The sequence below is a fragment of the Symphalangus syndactylus genome, chromosome 9 (genome assembly GCF_028878055.3).
Source record: "Symphalangus syndactylus isolate Jambi chromosome 9, NHGRI_mSymSyn1-v2.1_pri, whole genome shotgun sequence".
Taxonomy (NCBI): Eukaryota; Metazoa; Chordata; class Mammalia; order Primates; family Hylobatidae; genus Symphalangus; species Symphalangus syndactylus.
The window spans coordinates 23,575,417-23,596,011 of record NC_072431.2 but is presented as its reverse complement, the minus strand read 5'-3'; the positions used below and the strand labels follow the sequence as shown (position 1 = coordinate 23,596,011).

Below are 20,595 nucleotides of genomic sequence, written 5' to 3'. Positions count from 1 at the left end.
CTGACACCTCATACACCCGGGCGCCCCTCTGAGATGAAGCTTGCAGAGGAAGGATCAGGCAGCAATATTTGTTGTTCTGCAATATTTGCTGTTCTGCAGCCTCCACTGGTGATTACCCAGGCAAACAGGGTCTGGAGTGGACCTCCAGCAAACTCCAACAGACCTGCAGCTGAGGGACCTGTTAGAAGGAAAACTAACAAGCAGAAAGGAATAGCATCAACATCAACAAAAAGGACATCCACACCAAAACTGCATCTGTAGGTCACCATCATCAAAGACCAAAGGGAGATAAAACCACAAAGATGGGCAGAAAATAGAGCAGAAAAGCTGAAAATTCTAAAAACCAGAGTGCCCCTTCTTCTCCAAAGGATCGCAGCTCCTCGCCAGCAACGGAACAAAGATGGACGGAGAATGACTTTGACGAGTTGACAGAAGTAGGCTTCAGAAAGTCGATAATAACAAGTTTCCCCAAGCTAAAAGAAGATGTTTGAACCCATCACAAGGAAGCTAAAAACCTTGAAAAAAGATTAAAAGAATGGCTAACTAGAATAAACAGTGTAGAGAAGACCTTAAATGACCTGATGGAGCTGAAAACCATGGCACGAGAACTACGTGACACATGCACAAGCTTCAGTAGCCGATTCGATCAAGTGGAAGAAAGGGTATCAGTGATTGAAGATCAAATTAATGAAATGAAACAAAAAAGAGAAATTTAGAGAAAAAAGAGTAAAAAGAAACGAATAAAGCCTCCAAGAAATACGGGACTGTGAAAAGACCAAATCTGCGTCTGATTGGTGTACCTGAAAGTGACAGGGAGAATGGAACCAAGTTGGAAAACACTCTTCAGGATATTATCCAGGAGAACTAACCCAACCTAGCAAGACAGGCCAACATTCAAATTCAGGAAATACAGAGAGCACCACAAAGATGCTCGAGAAGAGCAACCCCAAGACACATAATTGTCAGATTCACCAAAGTGAAATGAACAAAAAAATGTTAAGGGCAGCCAGAGAGAAAGGTCAGGTTACCCACAGAGGGAAGCCCATCAGACTAACAGTGGATCTCTCAGCAGAAACTCTATAAGCAAGAAGAGAATGGGGGCCAATATTCAGCATTCTTAAAGAAAAGAATTTTCAACTCAGAATTTCATATCAAGCCAGAGTAAGCTTCAGAAGTAAAGGAGAAATAAAATCCTTTACAGACAAGCAAATGCTGAGAGATTTTGTAACTACCAGGCCTGCATTACAAGATCTCCTGAAGGAAGCACTAAACATGGAAAGGAACAATCAGTACCAGCAACTGCAAAAACATGCCAAATTGTAAAGACCATAGATGCTAGGAAGAAACTGCATCAACTAACGGGCAAAATGACCAGCTAACTTCATAATGACAGGATCAAATTCACACATAACAATATTAACCTTAAACATAATGGGAAAAATGCCCCAATTAAAAGACACAGACTGGCAAATTGGATTAAGAGTCAAGACCCATCAGTGTGCTGTATTCAGGAGACCCATCTCATGTGCAGAGACACACAAAGGCTCAAAATAAAGGGGTGGAGGAAGATCTACCAAGCAAATGGAAAGCAAAAAAAAAGCAGGGGTTGCAATCCTAGTCTATGATAAAACAGACTTTAAACCAACAAAGATCAAAACAGACAAGGCCATTACATAATGGTAAAGGGATCAATTCAACAAGAAGAGCTAACTATCCTAAATATATATGCACCTAATACAGGAGCAAAACAAGATTCATAAAACAAGTCCTTAGAGACCTACAAAGAGACTTAGACTCCCACACAATAATAATGGGAGACTTTAACACCCCACTGTCAATATTAGACAGATCAACAAGACAGAAGGTTAACAAAGATATCCAGGACTTCAACTCAGCTCTGCACTAATAGACATCTACAGAACTCTCCACCCCAAATCAACAGAATATACATTCTTCTCAGTACCACATCACACTTATTCCAAAATTGACCACATAGTTGGTAGTAAAGCACTCCTCGGCAAATGTAAAAGAACAGAAATCACAACAAACTCTCTCTCAGACCACAGTGCGATCAAACTAGAACTCAGGATTAAGAAACTCACTCAAAACTGCTCAAGTACATGGAAACTGAACAACCTGCTTCTGAATGACTAATGGGTAAATAACGAAATGAAGGCAGAAATAAAGATGTTCTTTGAAACCAATGAGAACAAAGACACAAATACCAGAATCTCTGGGACACATTTAAAGCAATGTGTAGAGGGAAATTTACAGCACTAAATGCCCACAAGAGAAAGCAGGAAAGACCTAAAATTGACACCCTAACATCACAATTAAAAGAACTAGAGAAGCAAGAACAAACACATTCAAAAGCTAGCAGAAGGCAAGAAATAACTAAGACCAGAGCAGAACTGAAGGAGATAGAGACACAAAAAACCCTTCAAAAAATCAATGAATCCAGGAGCTGTTTTTTTGAAAAGATCAACAAAATTGATAGACTGCTAGCAAGACTAATAAAGAAGAAAACAGAGAAGAATCAAATAGATGCAATAAAAAATGATAAAGGGGGTATCACCACCGATCCCACAGAAATACAAACTACCATCAGAGAATACTATAAACACCTCTATGCAAATAAACTAGAAAATCTAAAAGAAATGGATAAATTCCTCGACAAATACACCCTCCCAAGACTAAACCAGGAAGAAGTTGAATTGCTGAATAGACCAATAACAGGCTCTGAAATTGAGGCAATAATCAATAGCCTACCAACCAAAAAAAAGTCCATGACCAGGCGGATTCACAGCTGAATTCTACCAGAGATACAAAGAGAAGCTGATACCATTCCTTCTGAAACTATTCCAATCAACAGAAAAAGAGGGAATCCTCCCTAAGTCATTTGATGAGGCCAGCATCATCCTGATACCAAAGCCTGGCAGAGACACAACAAAAAACGAGAATTTTAGACAAATATCCCTGATGAACATCAGTGCGAAAATCCTCAGTAAAATACTGGCAAAGCAAATCCAACAGTACATCAAAAAGCTTATCCACCACGAACAAGTTGGCTTCATCCCTGGGATGCAAGGCTGGTTCAACATATGCAAATCAATAAACATAATCCATCATATAAACAGAACCAAAGACAAAAACCACATAATTATCTCAATAGATGCAGAAAAACCCTTCGACAAAATTCAACAGCCCTTCATGCTAAAACCTCTCAATAAATTAGGTATTGATGGAACGTATCTCAAAATAATAAGACCTGTTTATGACAAACTTACAGCCAATATCATACTGAATGGGCAAAAACTGGAAGCATTCCCTTTGAAAATTGGCACAAGACAGGGATGCCCTCAGTCACCACTCTTACTCAACATAGTGTTGGAAGTTCTGGCCAGGGCAATCAGGCAAGAGAAAGAAATAAAGGATATTCAATTAGGAAAAGAGGAAGTCAAATTGTCCCTCTTGGTAGATGACATGATTGTATATTTAGAAAACCCCATTGTCTCAGCCCAAAATCTCCTTAAGCTGATAAGCAACTTCAGCAAAGTCTCAGGATACAAAATCAATGTGCAAAAATCACAAGCATTCTTACACACAAATAACAGACAAACAGCCAAATCATGAGTGAACTCCCATTCACAATTGCTACAAAGAGAATAAAATACCTAGAAACTCAACTTACAAGGGATGTGAAGGACCTCTTCAAGGAGAACTACAAACCACTGCTCAACAAAATAAAAGAGGACACAAATAAATGGAAAAACATTCCATGCTCATGGATAGGAAGAGTCAATATCGTGAAAATGGCCATACTGCCCAAGGTAATTTATAGATTCAATGCCATCCCCATCAAGCTACCAATGACTTTCTTCACAGAATTGGAAAAAACTACTTTATTTTTTTTTTTATTTTTTTTATTTTTATTATACTTTAGGGTTTTAGGGTACATGTGCACAATGTGCAGGTTTGTTACATATGTATCCATGTGTCATGTTGATTTCCTGCACCCATTAACTCGTCATTTAGCATTAGGTGTATCTCCTAATGCTGTCCCTCCCCCCTCCCCCCACCCCACAACAGTCCCCGGAGCGTGATGTTCCCCTTCCTGTGTCCATGAGTTCTCATTGTTCAATTCCCACCTATGAGTGAGAACATGCGGTGTTTGGTTTTTTGGCCTTGCGATAGTTTACTGAGAATGATGTTTTCCAGTTTCATCCATGTCCCTACAAAGGACACGAACTCATCATTTTTTATGGCTGCATAGTATTCCATGGTGTATATGTGCCACATTTTCTTAATCCAGTCTATCGTTGTTGGACATTTGGGTTGGTTCCAACTCTTTGCTATTGTGAATAGTGCCGCAATAAACATACGTGTGCATGTGTCTTTATAGCAGCATGATTTATAGTCCTTTGGGTATATACCCAGTAATGGGATGGCTGGGTCAAATGGTATTTCTAGTTCTAGATCCCCGAGGAATCGCCACACTGACTTCCACAATGGTTGAACTAGTTTACAGTCCCACCAACAGTGTAAAAGTGTTCCTATTTCTCCACATCCTCTCCAGCACCTGTTGTTTCCTGATTTTTTAATGATGGCCATTCTAACTGGTGTGAGATGGTATCTCACTGTGGTTTTGATTTGCATTTCTCTGATGGCCAGTGATGAGGAGCATTTCTTCATGTGTTTTTTGGCTGCATAAATGTCTTCTTTTGAGAAGTGTCTGTTCATGTCCTCTGCCCACTTTTTGATGGGGTTGTTTGTTTTTTTCTTGTAAATTTGTTTGAGTTCATTGTAGATTCTGGATATTAGCCCTTTGTCAGATGAGTAGGTTGCAAAAATTTTCTCCCATTGTGTAGGTTGCCTGTTCACTCCGATGATAGTTTCTTTTGCTGTGCAGAAGCTCTTTAGTTTAATGAGATCCCATTTGTCGATTTTGGCTTTTGTTGCCATTGCTTTTGGTGTTTTAGACATGAAGTCCTTGCCCACGCCTATGTCCTGAATGGTATTGCCTAGGTTTTCTTGTAGGATTTTAATGGTTTTAGGTCTAACATATAAGTCTTTAATCCATCTTGAATTAATTTTTGTATAAGGTGTAAGGAAGGGATCCAGTTGCAGCTTTCTACATATGGCTAGCTAGTTTTCCCAGCACCATTTATTAAATAGGGAATCCTTTCCCCATTTCTTGTTTTTGTCAGGTTTGTCAAAGATCAGATAGTTGTAGCTATGCGGCATCATTTCTGAGGGCTCTGTTCTGTTCCATTGATCTATGTCTCTCTTGTGGTACCAGTACCATGCTGTTTTGGTTACTGTAGCCTTGTAGTATAGTTTAAAGTCAGGTAGCGTGATGCCTCCAGCTTTGTTCTTTTGGCTTAGGATTGACTTGGCGATGCGGGCTCTTTTTTGGTTCCATATGAACTTTAAAGTAGTTCTTTCCAATTCTGTGAAGAAAGTCATTGGTAGCTTGATGGGGATGGCATTGAATCTATAAATTACCTTGGGCAGTATGGCCATTTTCACGATATTGATTCTTCCAACCCATGAGCATGGAATGTTCTTCCATTTGTTTGTATCCTCTTTTATTTCATTGAGCAGTGGTTTGTAGTTCTCCTTGAAGAGGTCCTTCACATCCCTTGTAAGTTGGATTCCTAGGTATTTTATTCTCTTTGAAGCAATTGTGAATGGGAGTTCACTCATGATTTGGCTCTCTGTTTGTCTGTTATTGGTGTACAAGAATGCTTGTGATTTTTGTACATTAATTATGTATCCTGAGACTTTACTGAAGTTGCTAATCAGCTTAAGGAGATTTTGGGCTGAGACAATGGGGTTTTCTAGATATACAATCATGTCATCTGCAAACAGGGACAATTTGACTTCCTCTTTTCCTAATTGAATACCCTTTATTTCCTTCTCCTGCCTGATTGCTCTGGCCAGAACTTCCAGCACTATGTTGAATAGGAGCAGTGAGAGAGGGCATCCCTGTCTTGTGCCAGTTTTCAGAGAGAATGCTTCCAGTTTTTGCCCATTCAGTATGATATTGGCTGTGGGTTTGTTGTAGATAGCTCTTATTATTTTGAGATACGTCCCATCAATACCTAATTTATTGAGAGTTTTTAGCATGAAGGGTTGTTGAATTTTGTCAAAGGCCTTTTCTGCATCTATTGAGATAATCATGTGGTTTTTGTCTTTGGTTCTGTTTATATGCTGGATTACATTTATTGATTTGCGTATGTTGAACCAGCCTTGCATCCCAGGGATGAAGCCCACTTGATCATGGTGGATAAGCTTTTTGATGTGCTGCTGGATTCGGTTTGCCAGTATTTTATTGAGGATTTTTGCATCAATGTTCATCAAGGATATTGGTCTGAAATTCTCTTTTTTGGTTATGTCTCTGCCAGGTTTGGGTATCAGGACGATGCTGGCTTCGTAAAATGTGTTAGGGAGGATTCCCTCTTTTTCTATCAATTGGAATAGTTTCAGAAGGAATGGTACCAGTTCCTCCTTGTACCTCTGGTAGAATTCAGCTGTGAATCCATCAGGTCCTGGACTCTTTTTGGTTGGTAAGCTATTGATTATTGCCACAATTTCAGAACCTGTTATTGGTCTATTCAGAGATTCAACTTCTTCCTGGTTTAGTCTTGGGAGGGTGTATTTGTCGAGGAATTTATCCATTTCTTCTAGATTTTCTAGTTTATTTGCATAGAGGTGTTTGTAGTATTCTCTGATGGTAGATTGCATTTCTGTGGGATCTATTTGATTCTTCTCTCTTTTCTTCTTTATTAGTCTTGCTAGCGGTCCATCAATTTTGTTGATCTTTTCAAAAAACCAGCTCCTGGATTCATTAATTTTTTGAAGGGTTTTTTGTGTCTCTATTTCCTTCAGTTCTGCTCTGATTTTAGTTATTTCTAGCCTTCTGCTAGCTTTTGAATGTGTTTGCTCTTGCTTTTCTAGTTCTTTTAATTGTGATGTTAGGGTGTCAATTTTGGATCTTTCCTGCTTTCTCTTGTGGGCATTTAGTGCTATAAATTTCCCTCTACACGCTGCTTTGAACGTGTCCCAGAGATTCTGGTATGTTGTGTCTTTGTTCTCGTTGGTTTCAAAGAACATCTTTATTTCTGCCTTCATTTCATTATGTACCCAATAGTCATTCAGGAGCAGGTTGTTCAGTTTCCATGTAGTTGAGCGGTTTTGAGTGAGTTTCTTAATCCTGAGTTCTAGTTTGATTGCACTGTGGTCTGAGAGACAGTTTGTTATAATCTCTGTTCTTTTACATTTGCTGAGAAGAGCTTTACTTCCAACTATGTGGTCAATTTTGGAATAGGTGTGGTGTGGTGCTGAAAAAAATGTATATTCTGTTGATTTGGGATGGAGAGTTCTGTAGATGTCTATTAGGTCCACTTTATGTAGAGCTGAGTTCAATTCCTGGATATCCTTGTTAACTTTCTGTCTCGTTGATCTGTCTAATGCTGACAGTGGGGTGTTAAAATCTCCCATTATTATTGTGTGGGAGTTTAAGTCCCTTTGTAGGTCACTGAGGACTTGCTTTATGAATCTGGGTGCTCCTGTGTTGGGTGCATATATATTTAGGATAGTTAGCTCTTCTTGTTGAATTGATCCCTTTACCATTATGTAATGGCCTTCTTTGTCTCTTTTGATCTTTGTTGGTTTAAAGTCTATTTTATCAGAGACTAGGATTGCAACCCCTGCCTTTTTTTGTTTTCCAGTTGCTTGATAGATCTTCCTCCATCCCTTTATTTTGAGTCTATGTGTGTCTCTGCACGTGAGATGGGTTTCCTGAATACAGCACACTGATGGGTCCTGACTCCTTATCCAGTTTGCCAGTCTGTGTCTTTTGATTGGAGCATTTAGCCCATTTACATTTAACGTGAATATTGTTATGTGTGAATCTGATCCTGTCATTATGATGTTAGTTGGTTATTTTGCTCGTTAGTTGCTATAGTTTCTTCCTAGCCTCGATGGTCTTTACAATTTGGCATGTTTTTGCAGGGGCTGGTACCGGTTGTTCCTTTCCATGTTTAGTGCTTCCTTCAGGAGCTCTTTTAGGGCAGGCCTGGTGGTGACAAAATCACTCAGCGTTTGCTTGTCTGTAAAGTATTTTATTTCTCCTTCACTTATGAAGCTTAGTTTGGCGGGATAGGAAATTCTAGGTTGAAAATTCTTTTCTTTAAGAATGTTGAATATCGGCCCCCACTCTCTTCTGGCTTGTAGAGTTTCTGCTGAGAGATCAGCTGTTAGTCTGATGGGCTTCCCTTTGTGGGTAACCCGACCTTTCTCTCTGGCTGCCCTTAACATTTTTTCCTTCATTTCAACTTTGGTGAATCTGACAATTATGTGTCTTGGAGTTGCCCTTCTCGAGGAGTATCTTTGTGGCGTTCTCTGTATTTCCTGAATCTGAATGCTGGCCTGCCTTGCTAGGTTGGGGAAGTTCTCCTGGATAATATCTTGCAGAGTGTTTTCCAACTTGGTTCCATTCTCCCCATCATTTTCAGGTACACCAATCAGACGTAGGTTTGGTCTTTTCACATAGTCCCAAATTTCTTGGAGGCTTTGTTCATTTCTTTTTATTCTTTTTTCTCTAAACTTCCCTTCTCTCTTCATTTCATTCATTTCATCTTCTATCAGCGATACCCTTTCTTCCAGTTGATCGCATCTGCTACTGAGGCTTCTGCATTCTTCGCGTAGTTCTCGAAACTTGGCTTTCAGCTCCATCATCTCCTTTAAGCCCTTCTCTCCATTGGTTATTCTAGTTATCCATTCTTCTAATTTTTTTTCAAAGTTTTTAACTTCTTTGCTATTGTTTTGAATTTCCTCTCGTAGCTCAGAGTAGTTTGATCGTCTGAAGCCTTCTTCTCTCAACTCATCAAAGTCATCCTCCATCCAGCTTTGTTCCGTTGCTGGTGAGGAACTGCGTTCCTTTGGAGGAGGAGAGGTGCTCTGTTTTTTAGAGTTTCCAGTTTTTTTGGTCTGTTTTTTCCCCATCTTTGTGGTTTTGTCTACTTTTTGTCTTCGATGATGGTGATGTACAGATGGGTTTTTGGTGTGGATGTCCTTTCTGTTTGTTAATTTTCCTTCTACCAGACAAGACCCTCAGCTGCAGGTCTGTTGGAGTTTACTAGAGGTCCACTCCAGACCCTGTTTGGCTGGGTGTCAGCACCGGTGGCTGCAGAACAGCGGATTTTCGTGAGACCACAAATTCAGCTGTCTGATAGTTCCTCTGAAAGTTTTGTCTCAGAGGAGTACCCGGTTGAATGAGGTGTCAGTCTGTCCCTACTGGGGGGGTGCCTCCCAGTTAGGCTGCTCAGGGGTGAGGGACCCACTTTAGGAGGCAGTCTGTCCGTTCTCAGATCTCCAGCTGCGTGCTGGGAGAACCACTACTCTCTTCAAAGCTGTCAGTCAGACAGGGACATTTAAGGCTGTGGAGGTTCTGGCTGAGTTTTTGGTTGTCTGTGCCCTGCCCCCAGAGGTGGAGCCTACAGAGGCAGGCAGGCCTCCTTGAGCTGTGGTGGGCTCCACCCAGTTCGAGCTTCCTGGCTGCTTTGTTTACCTAAGCAAGCCTGGGCAATGGCGGGCGCCCCTCCCCCAGCCTCGTTGCCGCCTTGCAGCGTGATCTCAGACTGCTGTGCTAGCAATCAGCAAGACTCTGTGGGCATAGGACCCTCCGAGCCAGGTGCGGGACACAATCTCCTAGTGTGCCGTTTTCCAGGCCCGTTGGAAAAGCGCAGTATTAGGACGGGACTGACCCGATATTCCAGGTGCCGTCTGTTTCCCCTTTCTTTGACTAGGAAAGGGAACTCCCTGACCCCTTGCGCTTCCCGAGTGAGGCAATGCCTCGCCCTGCTTCGGCTCGCGCACAGTGCGCTTCACCGACTGTCCTGCACCCACTGTTAGGCACTCCCTAGTGAGATGAAACCGGTACCTCAAGCAGAAATGCAGAAATCACCCGTCTTCTGTGTCGCTGGGGCTGGGAGCTGGAGACCGGAGCTGTTCCTATTCGGCCAACTTGGCTCCACCTCAGGTATCTCTCGGAAAAAACTACTTTAAAGTTCATATGGAACCAAAAAAGAGCCCGCATTGCCAAGACAGTCCTTAGCCAAAAGAACAAAGCTGGAGGCATCCCGCTACCTGACTTCAAACTATACTACAAGGCTACAGTAACCAAAACAGCATGGTACTGGTACCAAAACAGAGATATAGACCAGTGGAACAGAACAGAGGCCTTAGAAATAACACCACACATCTACAACCATCTGATCTTTGACAAACCTGACAAAAACAAGAAATGGGGAAAGGGTTCCCTATTTAATAAATGGTGCTGGGAAAACTGGCTAGCCATGTGTAGAAAGCTGAAACTGGATCCCTTCCTTACACCTTATACAAAAGTTAATTGAAGATGGATTAAAGACTTAAATGTTAGACCTAAAACCATAAAAACCCTAGAAGAAAACCTAGGCAATACCATTCATGGCATAGGCATGGGCAAGGACTTGATGACTAAAACACCAAAAGTAATGGCAACAAAAACCAAAGTAGACAAATGGGATCTAATTAAACTAAAGAGCTTCTACACAGCAAAAAAAAAACTACCATCAGAGTGAACAGGCAGCCTACAGAGTGGGAGAAAATTTTTACAATCTACCCATCTGACAAAGGGCTAATAACCAGAATCTACAAAGAATGTAAACAAATTTACAAGAAAAAAATCAAACAACCCCATCAAAAAGTGGGCAAAGGATATGAACAGACACGTTTCAAAAGAAGACGTTTATGCAGCCAACAGACACATGAAAAAATGCTCATCATCACTGGTCATCAGAGAAATGCAAATCAAAACCACAATGAGATACCATCTCACACCAGTTAGAATGGTGATCATTAAAAAATCAGGAAACAACAGGTGTTGGAGAGGCTGTGGAGAAATAGGAACGCTTTTACACTGTTGGTGGGAGTGTAGACTAGTTCAACCGTTGTGGAAGACAGTGTGGTGATTCCTCAAGGATCTAGAACTAGAAATACCATTTGACCCAGCCATCCCATTACTGGGTATGTAGACATCTGTAATTTTTCAAATCCTGCTTTTTATGTCAAAGAGAAAAATGGCAAACTATTATAAAAGATTTGAGAAAGTTACAAGGTTTGGGTTAAGGACCTAGAGTCAGTATTGATAACCTTGTTTTATCTAAAGGAGATTGAATTGCATTTAGTATATTTAATCTGCTAAGACCTAGAATAATCATTAATTTAAAATATATACAGATACCTTAGAACTAAGATAATTATATTTCAGTCATGCTGGATAATTTTTCCATACTGTATCTTCCTTCTTTATCAATCATTTACTTGTTGATAGCCATGTTTTATCTCTCATTATTCTTTAGTTGGCATTGAACCATAAAATGCTGCTATTTGTGAGGGAACCCATAGATGTAGTGCAAGAAGTTGGGGGAAAGAAAAAAGACACTTTTATTTTTGCCTAATGGTTTTTTGTGGGTTTTGTTTGGTTTGATTTTGGGTTTTGGGCGGGGGGGGTTGTTTTTTTTTTACAGAAAAGTTACAAAAATCAAGCCTCACGTGAATAAAATTAGTCCTAGGCAAGAAAGTTTAGCCACTACTGGCCTGGCTCTTAAAGTTTATGTGAAAGAGGTGCGTCACTTATTATTATAGCATCTATTGTAATTTTTAAAATTGCAATTCATCACTCAAGTGACACATCAGAAGTTGACTCTCTAAGAGTTTAAAAATATTTAAGATAACGTTTGTTACTGGAAATGACCAAGAATCAGGAGGCCTGGTTGCATAAGTTGATTTAGCCAAACATTGGACTACTGTGTAGTTAGGATAAAGATGAAGTAAACATACATATACAGATACAGAAAGAGCTGTAAAATGTATTATTAGATGAAAAAAGATATAACATGTACGCTGTAATCCCATTTTAAAAAATAAAATTAAGAGGATGTATATGTGCTATTATATGCATCAATATTTTTCTAGAAGGATACAAAAGCATATTAACATGTTTTTCTCTTTTTTGAAATTTTAATATACATCTAATACTTTCATTAAAATACAGAAACAAAATTACATTTGTATGTAACAAAAGATTGGGAGGAGATCTTTTAAATTTCAAATCTATATTTTGTCCTTGGAAACATTAGAAAGGTCAACAAGATTCTATGTTTATTAGACTTAGGAAACAGTTATTTAACACAAGACTACTTTTTCCTAGGATTTCCATTTAAACAGGGTTAATTTGGAAGAATCTTCAGGAGTGGAAAACTCTCCAGCTGGTGCTAGACCAAAGAGAAAAAACAAGAAGTCTTATGATTTAACTCCAGTTGATAAATTTTGGCAAAAACATAAAGGAAGGTAAGCAAAATATCAATAAGTAAAAGATTCATTTTTTTAAAGAGAAATTAAGGTGTCATCCACCTTAATGAATTTGAGAAAAAATTCAAAAGGGTCATGTAGGTTCATTCACCCAATGAGTGGGGGCTGTAATTAGATAGTCCATAGATATTTGTCTTTATTTCTCCATTTCTCACTGATTCCTAAGTTTTTTGTTAATTGTTGTTTTATAGGGACCACTTCTCCTTTCAATGAGATCATCCTATATGATTTTGAAGATACTACAGATAGTCTTTTTCAATTTTGTTGCTGTCTCCACTGACTCTAAGACCATCTCTGCCTTTCATTTAAATTGGCTTTTGTGATTTTGGGGGTGATTTTTTCCTTTTTGTTCCATGTTGCCCTCATGTAAACCTTGCTTTAAATACTTGTGGAGAGAGTACCTAAGCCTGAAGCCTAGAAATTTATTCAAAGTACATTAGAAATAATGAGTGATAAAACTGCATTAATTTGCCATGTGATTTACTGTGGGCAGATATACATATCCCATGTGATGCTATGCCCCCTTAAAGTTTAGGGTACTCCATGGGCTCAGTTACTGCTATAAAAGTTATCTAGTGATCATTATGGCTAGAGCAATCATTCTAAACAAAAATATTATTCCTCAGAGAAAAAGAATACTGTTCATCAACAATTATGAAAATATGATTTTTAAAAAATATTTCAAAATGTGTGTGTTTCCTTAATATAGCTGTTCTTTTTGGGCTTATATTTATTGTTTAAAGAGAAGTAGAATATAGACTTGGTTCAACATGCTGGGTTTTTAATATGTTTTATCTTTTTTTTACTTACAACTTTTTTTTAAGCTGGAAAATCAAATCGCCATAACAAAGATTTGACTTTCTCTGCAGAGAAAAGTCACTGTCTTTCTCTTTCTCACTATGGCAGTTTTAGGTACTATTTTAATTAATTTTGATTAATTTGACTTCTAAATAATACTCTTCCCTTTGGAATTCCATAATCTACATTTCCCTCCAGAATGGTGAAGGACAAGAAATTACTTTTATTGGAGAGGCATTATTTATAGAGAATACAGAATATTTTGAAGTTGGCATTCCCTAATAAAAGCTTAAGAAAAAAGTCTCTTTATTCAAATATGGAAATTTTGAATTTTTTTTAGAACATAAGTTTAAGAATAATTTAAGAGGTCAGTTGAACAGTAAGAATTTTAACCTCATATTCATTAAGTAGGAATAGCTCTTTTGCTCTGCATCTTACTACAATAGTAACATGGGCACAAAGACACTTGGAGATAGCATAAACAAGTGACTTAAATCTCTCTGAGCTTCAGTTTCCTCATCAGTAAAATAGGGAGATAATAATTCTATCTAGTGCCCTATTTCAGAAGGTTGTTAAGAAGATTGAGATAATGAATTTAAAGGAGTAATTTGCCCAAGTCATCCAGCTTTCGTTGGTAAAGCCAGGGATGAAACCCAGGTCTTGCAGACCATAAAGCACCCAGTCTTAACCTTGAATAGTTATGATAGTTACCTCAACAGATTCATCAGGATTAAATGAGGTTGCAGTGAGCCGAGATCACGCCATTGCACTCCAGCCTGGGCAACAAGAGCGAAACTCCATCTTAAAAAAAAATAAAATAAATTCTTAGCATGGTGTTTGATGTATAGTAAAATCGCTTAATAAATATGAGCAATTATTCTCTGTTAACTCTGAGACCTAAAGATATCAGAGATTTTGAGGATTATCCAGTTCAACCCGCACATTTTACAGATAAAGCTAGGGCCCTGAGAGGGTAAGAGCTTGCCTGTAAAGGAAGTTTCCATTATAATTAGATGAAACAAGGGTTTCTGACTCCCCAGTACGATGCTGAGGCCTCAGTGCTATTTTTTGCCAACATAGACTCAGCTGGAGCTGGAGTAAATGCCTGTGCTTGTGAGGTAAAGTTGGACTATGTTCCTCAGAATCCTTTCTGAACTCCTGTCTTTTCTGCTAGTCTCCATTGGATAAAATGTGCTCATTATTAATGAGGTATTTTCAGATGTCAGAGCTGAGGAAGGGGGGAAAGGTTTTTGTTCCATTGTTAATGAGACACGACCTCTTTTTTCTTAAAGGAGAAAAGGCTTCTGGCCTCCCCCTAGGCTGTAGATGAAAAATACTCATTTTAAGAAACATTTCATGATCAACATGTATTCACCTAGAATTTGTCAAGATTAGTACAGTGTTCTCTACCTGAGCTGCTCATGATTGCAGATCACTTCTGCCTAAAGTCTCTGTAAGTTACTGCTAAACCACAATGTCCTGGTAGAAGACATCAGATATTAGGCCACCAAAACTGTGGCCCAAGTGCTATTTTTACCAGTAGTGTTCTGGGATATTATGAGTTCTGAGTTACAAGAATTTTTTCACAGTTACTTGCAGGTGATATTTTTAAATGCTATCTTTGTAGTTGCATGGACCCTTTGACATGTGTTAATTTGGATAGGAATATTTAATTGATATTTGATATACCATTGATTTTCAGTCATGTAAATATTTTACTTTTCTTCTAAAAACATAGGTGAAGAGAATGTATGATACTGTTAATGAAAAATAGAAATGAAATTTAAATTTTAGATGTATAAGTATTATATGCATTTTAAAGAAATATATAGATATCAGAAAGATATGTAGTTGTATTTATGCTGAATGTTTTCTGCCTTTGTTATATATAACATATATTCAAATCCAAATCAGTATATTTAAAATAATAAATGTTCATTGTATATATTTTAGAATTTACACAAAAATCGGTCTTTTAATGTCATACTCATAGTTCTTGTGCAATACTGTTTTAGTCCATTCCCAGAAGTTGCAGAATCAGTTCAGCAAGAACTAGAATCTTACAGAGCACAGGAAGATGAGGTCAAACGACTTAAAAGCATTATGGTAAGATTCTATTTGCTTTCTAAGAATTATAAGAAAGAGGAAGATTATCTGTTAGATAAAGAGATTTGGGTTTTTTCCTTATAAAAATTGAAGGCCATTTAATGCTTTTATAACAAAAATATTTTCAACTTGCGTAAGTGATCAAAAAGAAATCTAAATATTGAGAAAAAAATTAAATATTAATATAAATATGATTTGAAAAAATATATGTGTTCCAATGCTGCTCATTCTACCATACTTCGATGTAACTTCAGATTTCAGCTCTACTATTTATTGCTATGTGACCTGTGGCACATCTCTGGGCCTTTCTCCTTATCCAAAAATGCCAGCTGATCATTTAGACATCTAACCATTAGACTGGCGATTGATTACTAGAACTTATATGTAACTGTCAAAATATATATGCTTGCACCTCAGAGGAGAATTCTAGGTGACTTAAAAATCTTACTGTATATCAGTAATCTTAGGAATGTGTTGATTTTTATGCTTGGGCCTGCGATTTTTGAGTAGCTATTGAGACCTTTTTTCTTTACAAGGGACTAGAAGGGGAAGATGAAGGAGCCATAAGTATGCTTTCTGACAATACCGCTAAGCTAACATCAGCTGTTAGGTAAGTGAGCAATATATCCTCTTTGAAGTCTTTCTGTTGATAGGATTTATTTATTTTTTTAATTTAACTAAAAAATTGTTAATGTTTTTAACTAGTAGGAAACTGTAGGCAATAGCAAATATAACTTTGAATTTAGAGAACTAAATTGTATTTAACTAAATATTTAAGCTGATTTTAGTTCCCTCTTAAATATAGGAGATTATTCGTTCTTTCACCAGTTAGAACTGTGTAATGGGGTAATTTTAAGAGGAAAATACTATTAATGATAAAGTAGTGCAAGTGATTATTAATTTTATTATTGATACTGTTTTCTTAACTGAAAGTTAAGCAGTTTTTTCTGTACTTTGAATGACATTAAGGAGGGAGGAGGCCAGGTGCGGTGGCTCACGCCTGTAATCCCAGCACTTCGGGAGGCCGAGGCGGGCAGATCACAAGGTCAAGAGATTGAGACCCTCCTGGCCAACATGGTGAAACTCCATCTCTACTTAAAAAATAAATAAATAAATTAGCTGGGAGTGGTGGTGCACGCCTGTAGTCCCAGCTACTCGGGAGGCTGAGGCAGGAGAATCGCTTGAACCCGGGAGGCGGAGGTTGCAGTGAGCCAAGATGGCACCATTGCACTCCAGCCCGGGTGACAGAGACTCTGTCTCAAAAAAAAAAAGAAGGAAGAAGGAAATGTGTTTTAGAAATACAGATAAAGCATGTTTCCATTAATTTGATTTTATTTAAACCTCCAAAATTTGGAATCAGAAAGTAAAATGGTAGAAATAATGATATTTGGGAGCCAGATTATTTTAAAATAAGAAGCATTTCACCTGTATTAATAAATACTGTAGGTGTTCAAGCCTAGAGATTAATTGAGTTGACAGTTTAACTTGTCATCTTGTCACTGTTTCACTGTTCTGAGTTTCTACAGGGGAAACACCAGGCATGGGATAAAGTCTATATCATTTTAGAAAATTTATTGATTAATATTTAATTTTTTGATACTTGCAGTTCTTTGCCAGAACTCCTTGAGAAAAAAAGACTTATTGATCTCCACACAAATGTTGCCACTGCTGTTTTAGAACATATAAAGGTAAATTTAACTTTTTTCCCGCCACAATATGACTTGCATTTACATAGGGTTTTATACTTTGTAAGATGCTTTAGTATTCATTATCTTATTGAGCCCCCACTGTAACATGAAGTATAATTATGGAAGACAGCAGTATTATAGTTATTTTTTTGCAAATAAAGAAACCTAGGAATCCAGAAAGATAAGTGATTTCCAAGGTCACATGTTTAGTAAATAGAAGTGGGAATCTATGATATTTCTATTATGTTGCACTGCCTCAATATCGCCGCTGTACATACTACTGTATTAATAGTAGACTTGTATCTCAGCATCAGTAATACAGATTTGGAAATCTCTTTTACCAGAGTTCTATCTAAAATATCCATTAATAACATCACTTTTATTTATGTGACTTTGTTCTGAACTTAAATGTAGATGAATCTGTTAACATCGAAGCTTCTTACTGTGTATCATTGAACTGTGATTTTGAAACAAATATGTTGGGAGTTCTATATGTTGTTATAGTTCTTTTTCTCATTACCATGTTCATGATTGCCCCATTATCAGCTTACTTAATCAGTCCTTCAGTATTCTGCTGTTATTTGTTCTCCACACTTGGAGCTGAATTTCCATGGCAAATTGACCATATGCTAAAACTTGGCTAATATTGACCCCTCTTTTCCATTTTATATGATGCATTTGAAACTGTTTAAAAAGCTGAATATAATTGCTGGCTGTCAGAGAAGTTGATAACACCTGGGATTTATTGAGAAGGGACTTAAAGGTGTTATTTAAATAATTTTAAAAGCCATAAAAGCATTAGAAAGGCACTAACATAGATAATGGGCATCATGCAGCATGCAGTTTAAACCTGCCTAATTTCAGTTACACCAACAACTTAATTTTTTTCTTTGTTTCACATCTTGGTACTTGATATTTTTCAGGTTCATACAGGAATAGAAACAGAACTGTAGGTGATTCTGCTGATGTTTTCACTTTTATATGTAGCATATCTGTGAAATGGCAAAAGGCTGTTCAAATCTGTTTACCTGAGGTCATTGTCTCTTGTGGAGGTGATACAGATACAGATATAGATATATAGATATCTCACCAGGTGAAATACAACAGAGAGCTATATTGAGAATTTCCTTCAGGTCAGAGACTAGAACTTATAGTTTGAGAAAATTTTGGTTAATTTACTTATCCAATCATGTTTATTGAGTGGCTCTATGTATATTGTACTAGGCCCTGAAGATACTGTAGTAAACAAGACAGACAAGTTATCTGTTCTCTTGAAGCTTATATTGCAGTGACAGTAAACAGAGTAAGCAAATTAGAAAACAAGATAACTTCAGGCATTTCAGTGATATGAGAACAACAAAAACAGGGTAGAGTGATGTGAGGCAATGGGATGTGAGAATGGCTGAGAGGCCTACTCTGGAGTATGTGAGTGAAATCACCTTTCATGAGGTGATGTTTGAGTTGAGACAGGAATCACAGGAAGGAGCCAATTAGTGAAGATCTCAAGGCCAACCATGCCAGGCAGCGGGAATAAGAAGTGCAAAGGCCCTACGACAAACAAATTTGGTGTGTTTGAGAACCTAGAAGAAGACAAATGTGCTTTATTGAGGAGGGAAAGAGTGGTGCTAGGATATGGAATCAAAAAAAGTAGAAATTTAAGTATGATAACTCATTAGAGGTTAATGACATGATCTGATTTATGTTTTAAAATAAGACTGTGGAGGATAAGAGATGATGAGTTCTAGAAATAAAAGTGGAACTGGAAATTATAGATATCTAGGAGAAAAATGATTTATAAGACATAATTTACTTATGAAATTTTTTATGGTGCTTATTGTAATTTTACATTAATGATTTTAGGTGAGTTTTTCAGATCAGTTTTTGCTAACAGAGGACATCTGTCTGAGATAGTTTAATATGCTACCATGCCCAACCTAAACAATTCTGCTTGAAGACCTCTTGGTCTTATAAAAGAAAGTATTTCCTTTAGGGTTGCTAATTCTCTGGCAGAGCATCTAATGCCAAGAAACTAATCTGTCATTCAAGATATTGAGTGATTTTATGTAAAAGATAGATTTTATTTATTTATTTATTTATTTATTTTGACAGGGTCTCTCCCTGTCACCCAGGCTGGAGTACAGTGGCACAATCATAGCTCACTGCAGCCTTAACCTCCTGGGCTCAACTCCTGCCTTGCCTCCCTAGTAACTAAGACTATTAATGCATTCCACCACACCCAGCCAGAAAAATATTATTGAATCATTATCTTGCTAATGATCCTTTTTCATCACAAGATCTGATTTAAACAAAGCGTGCTATTGAGGACATTCGCTTTACAGAGGGAAAATAATGTCATCTGTAGAACACACTACTCCTAGTTGGGTCATTCTAAGAAGCCCAACTAAAAATCAGAAGTTTTTTTTATATCCTAGATAAAGAAGCATATTTATTTTAAATATTTTAAGTTCTTCCTTGTCAAAATTAGCAGATAAACTGTATTGCTTTCATTATTTCTCATTATTCCTCATTATTCCTAGTTACAGAATTTCTTCTTATATTTTTCATAACTCTTAAATTTCCATCCTTATTTACTTTTAAGCAGCATGTTTATTTATACCATTACTATGTTACACCATCTACTGCTGGCTATGTTAATGTTAATTAAAGAAATATTTTGCTCTGTAATCTCTTTTCACCAGAATTTCTTGACCATCTGAGCTTTACTTCTTTGTGAACATGTATTCACCTAAGCACCTTTTTTTTTTTTTTTGAGACGGAGTCTCACTCTGTCACCAGGCTGGAGTTCAGTGGCACGCTCTTAGCACACTGCAACCTCCACCTCCCAGGTTCAAGCGATTCTTCTGCCTCAGCCTCCCGAGTAGCTGGGACTACGGGCACACACCACCACGCCCAGCTAATTTTTGTATTTTTAGTAGAGACAGGGTTTCACCATGTTGGGCAGGATGGTCTCCATTTCTTGACCTCATGATCCGCCCACCTCGGCCCCCCAAAGTGCTAGGATTACAGGCGTGAGTCACCGGCGCCCGGTCGTAAATAGTTTTTATTAGCTAGAAGATTGTGTCATGCAGAGGTCTCAGCATTTCTCTTAGTATTTGACTGTATTAGTTTTACATATTTCTTCTTTTGTTTAGAGTATAGCTGCTTCTTGCATTTCCTTCAGTCGTTTTCTAAAGAAGAAATTAATCTTTTTAGAAATCCTGGCAGTTAGCCTGCAATTGATGTTTTGGTGGAAAATTAGAGCACACCAGTTTGTCATAACTTTAAGAAACATTTTCACTTTATTGATATTCTGAGGATTTTAGTGATTTGGGTAAGTTGGGTCTAATAAAGAGTAAATTGTTGAATACTCACTTGTTTTGAGTCATCTATATTTTTAAACCCTTTCTTTAGTTGTTTTTTCATCCCTAATACAAATGCAACTTTCCCACTTGCTGGTTGTTAGAGAATGGCTTCTGGGATTATTTACATAATTTGTAGACAGCCTGTTTTAATTATTCTTAGCTCATCTATGTAGCAAACCTGAATAAAGTACTCTTTAGCTCCAGATACCTAAAGAAAAGAAGCC

At 37.7% G+C, this 20,595-nt stretch overlaps 1 protein-coding gene across 2 annotated transcripts in view; it reads left to right on the top strand.

Moving 5' to 3' along the window:
* The window catches only part of SCFD1 (sec1 family domain containing 1), a 114,194-nt gene that overhangs the window by 40,546 nt on the left and 53,053 nt on the right, over positions 1–20,595 (top strand). For both annotated transcript variants that reach the window (XM_055291592.2, XM_055291594.2), the window contains 4 exons: positions 12,257–12,396; positions 15,231–15,321; positions 15,858–15,931; positions 16,928–17,009. In XM_055291592.2, coding sequence (XP_055147567.1) covers positions 12,257–12,396; positions 15,231–15,321; positions 15,858–15,931; positions 16,928–17,009 — 387 coding nt within the window. The remainder of the gene's footprint in view (positions 1–12,256; positions 12,397–15,230; positions 15,322–15,857; positions 15,932–16,927; positions 17,010–20,595) is intronic.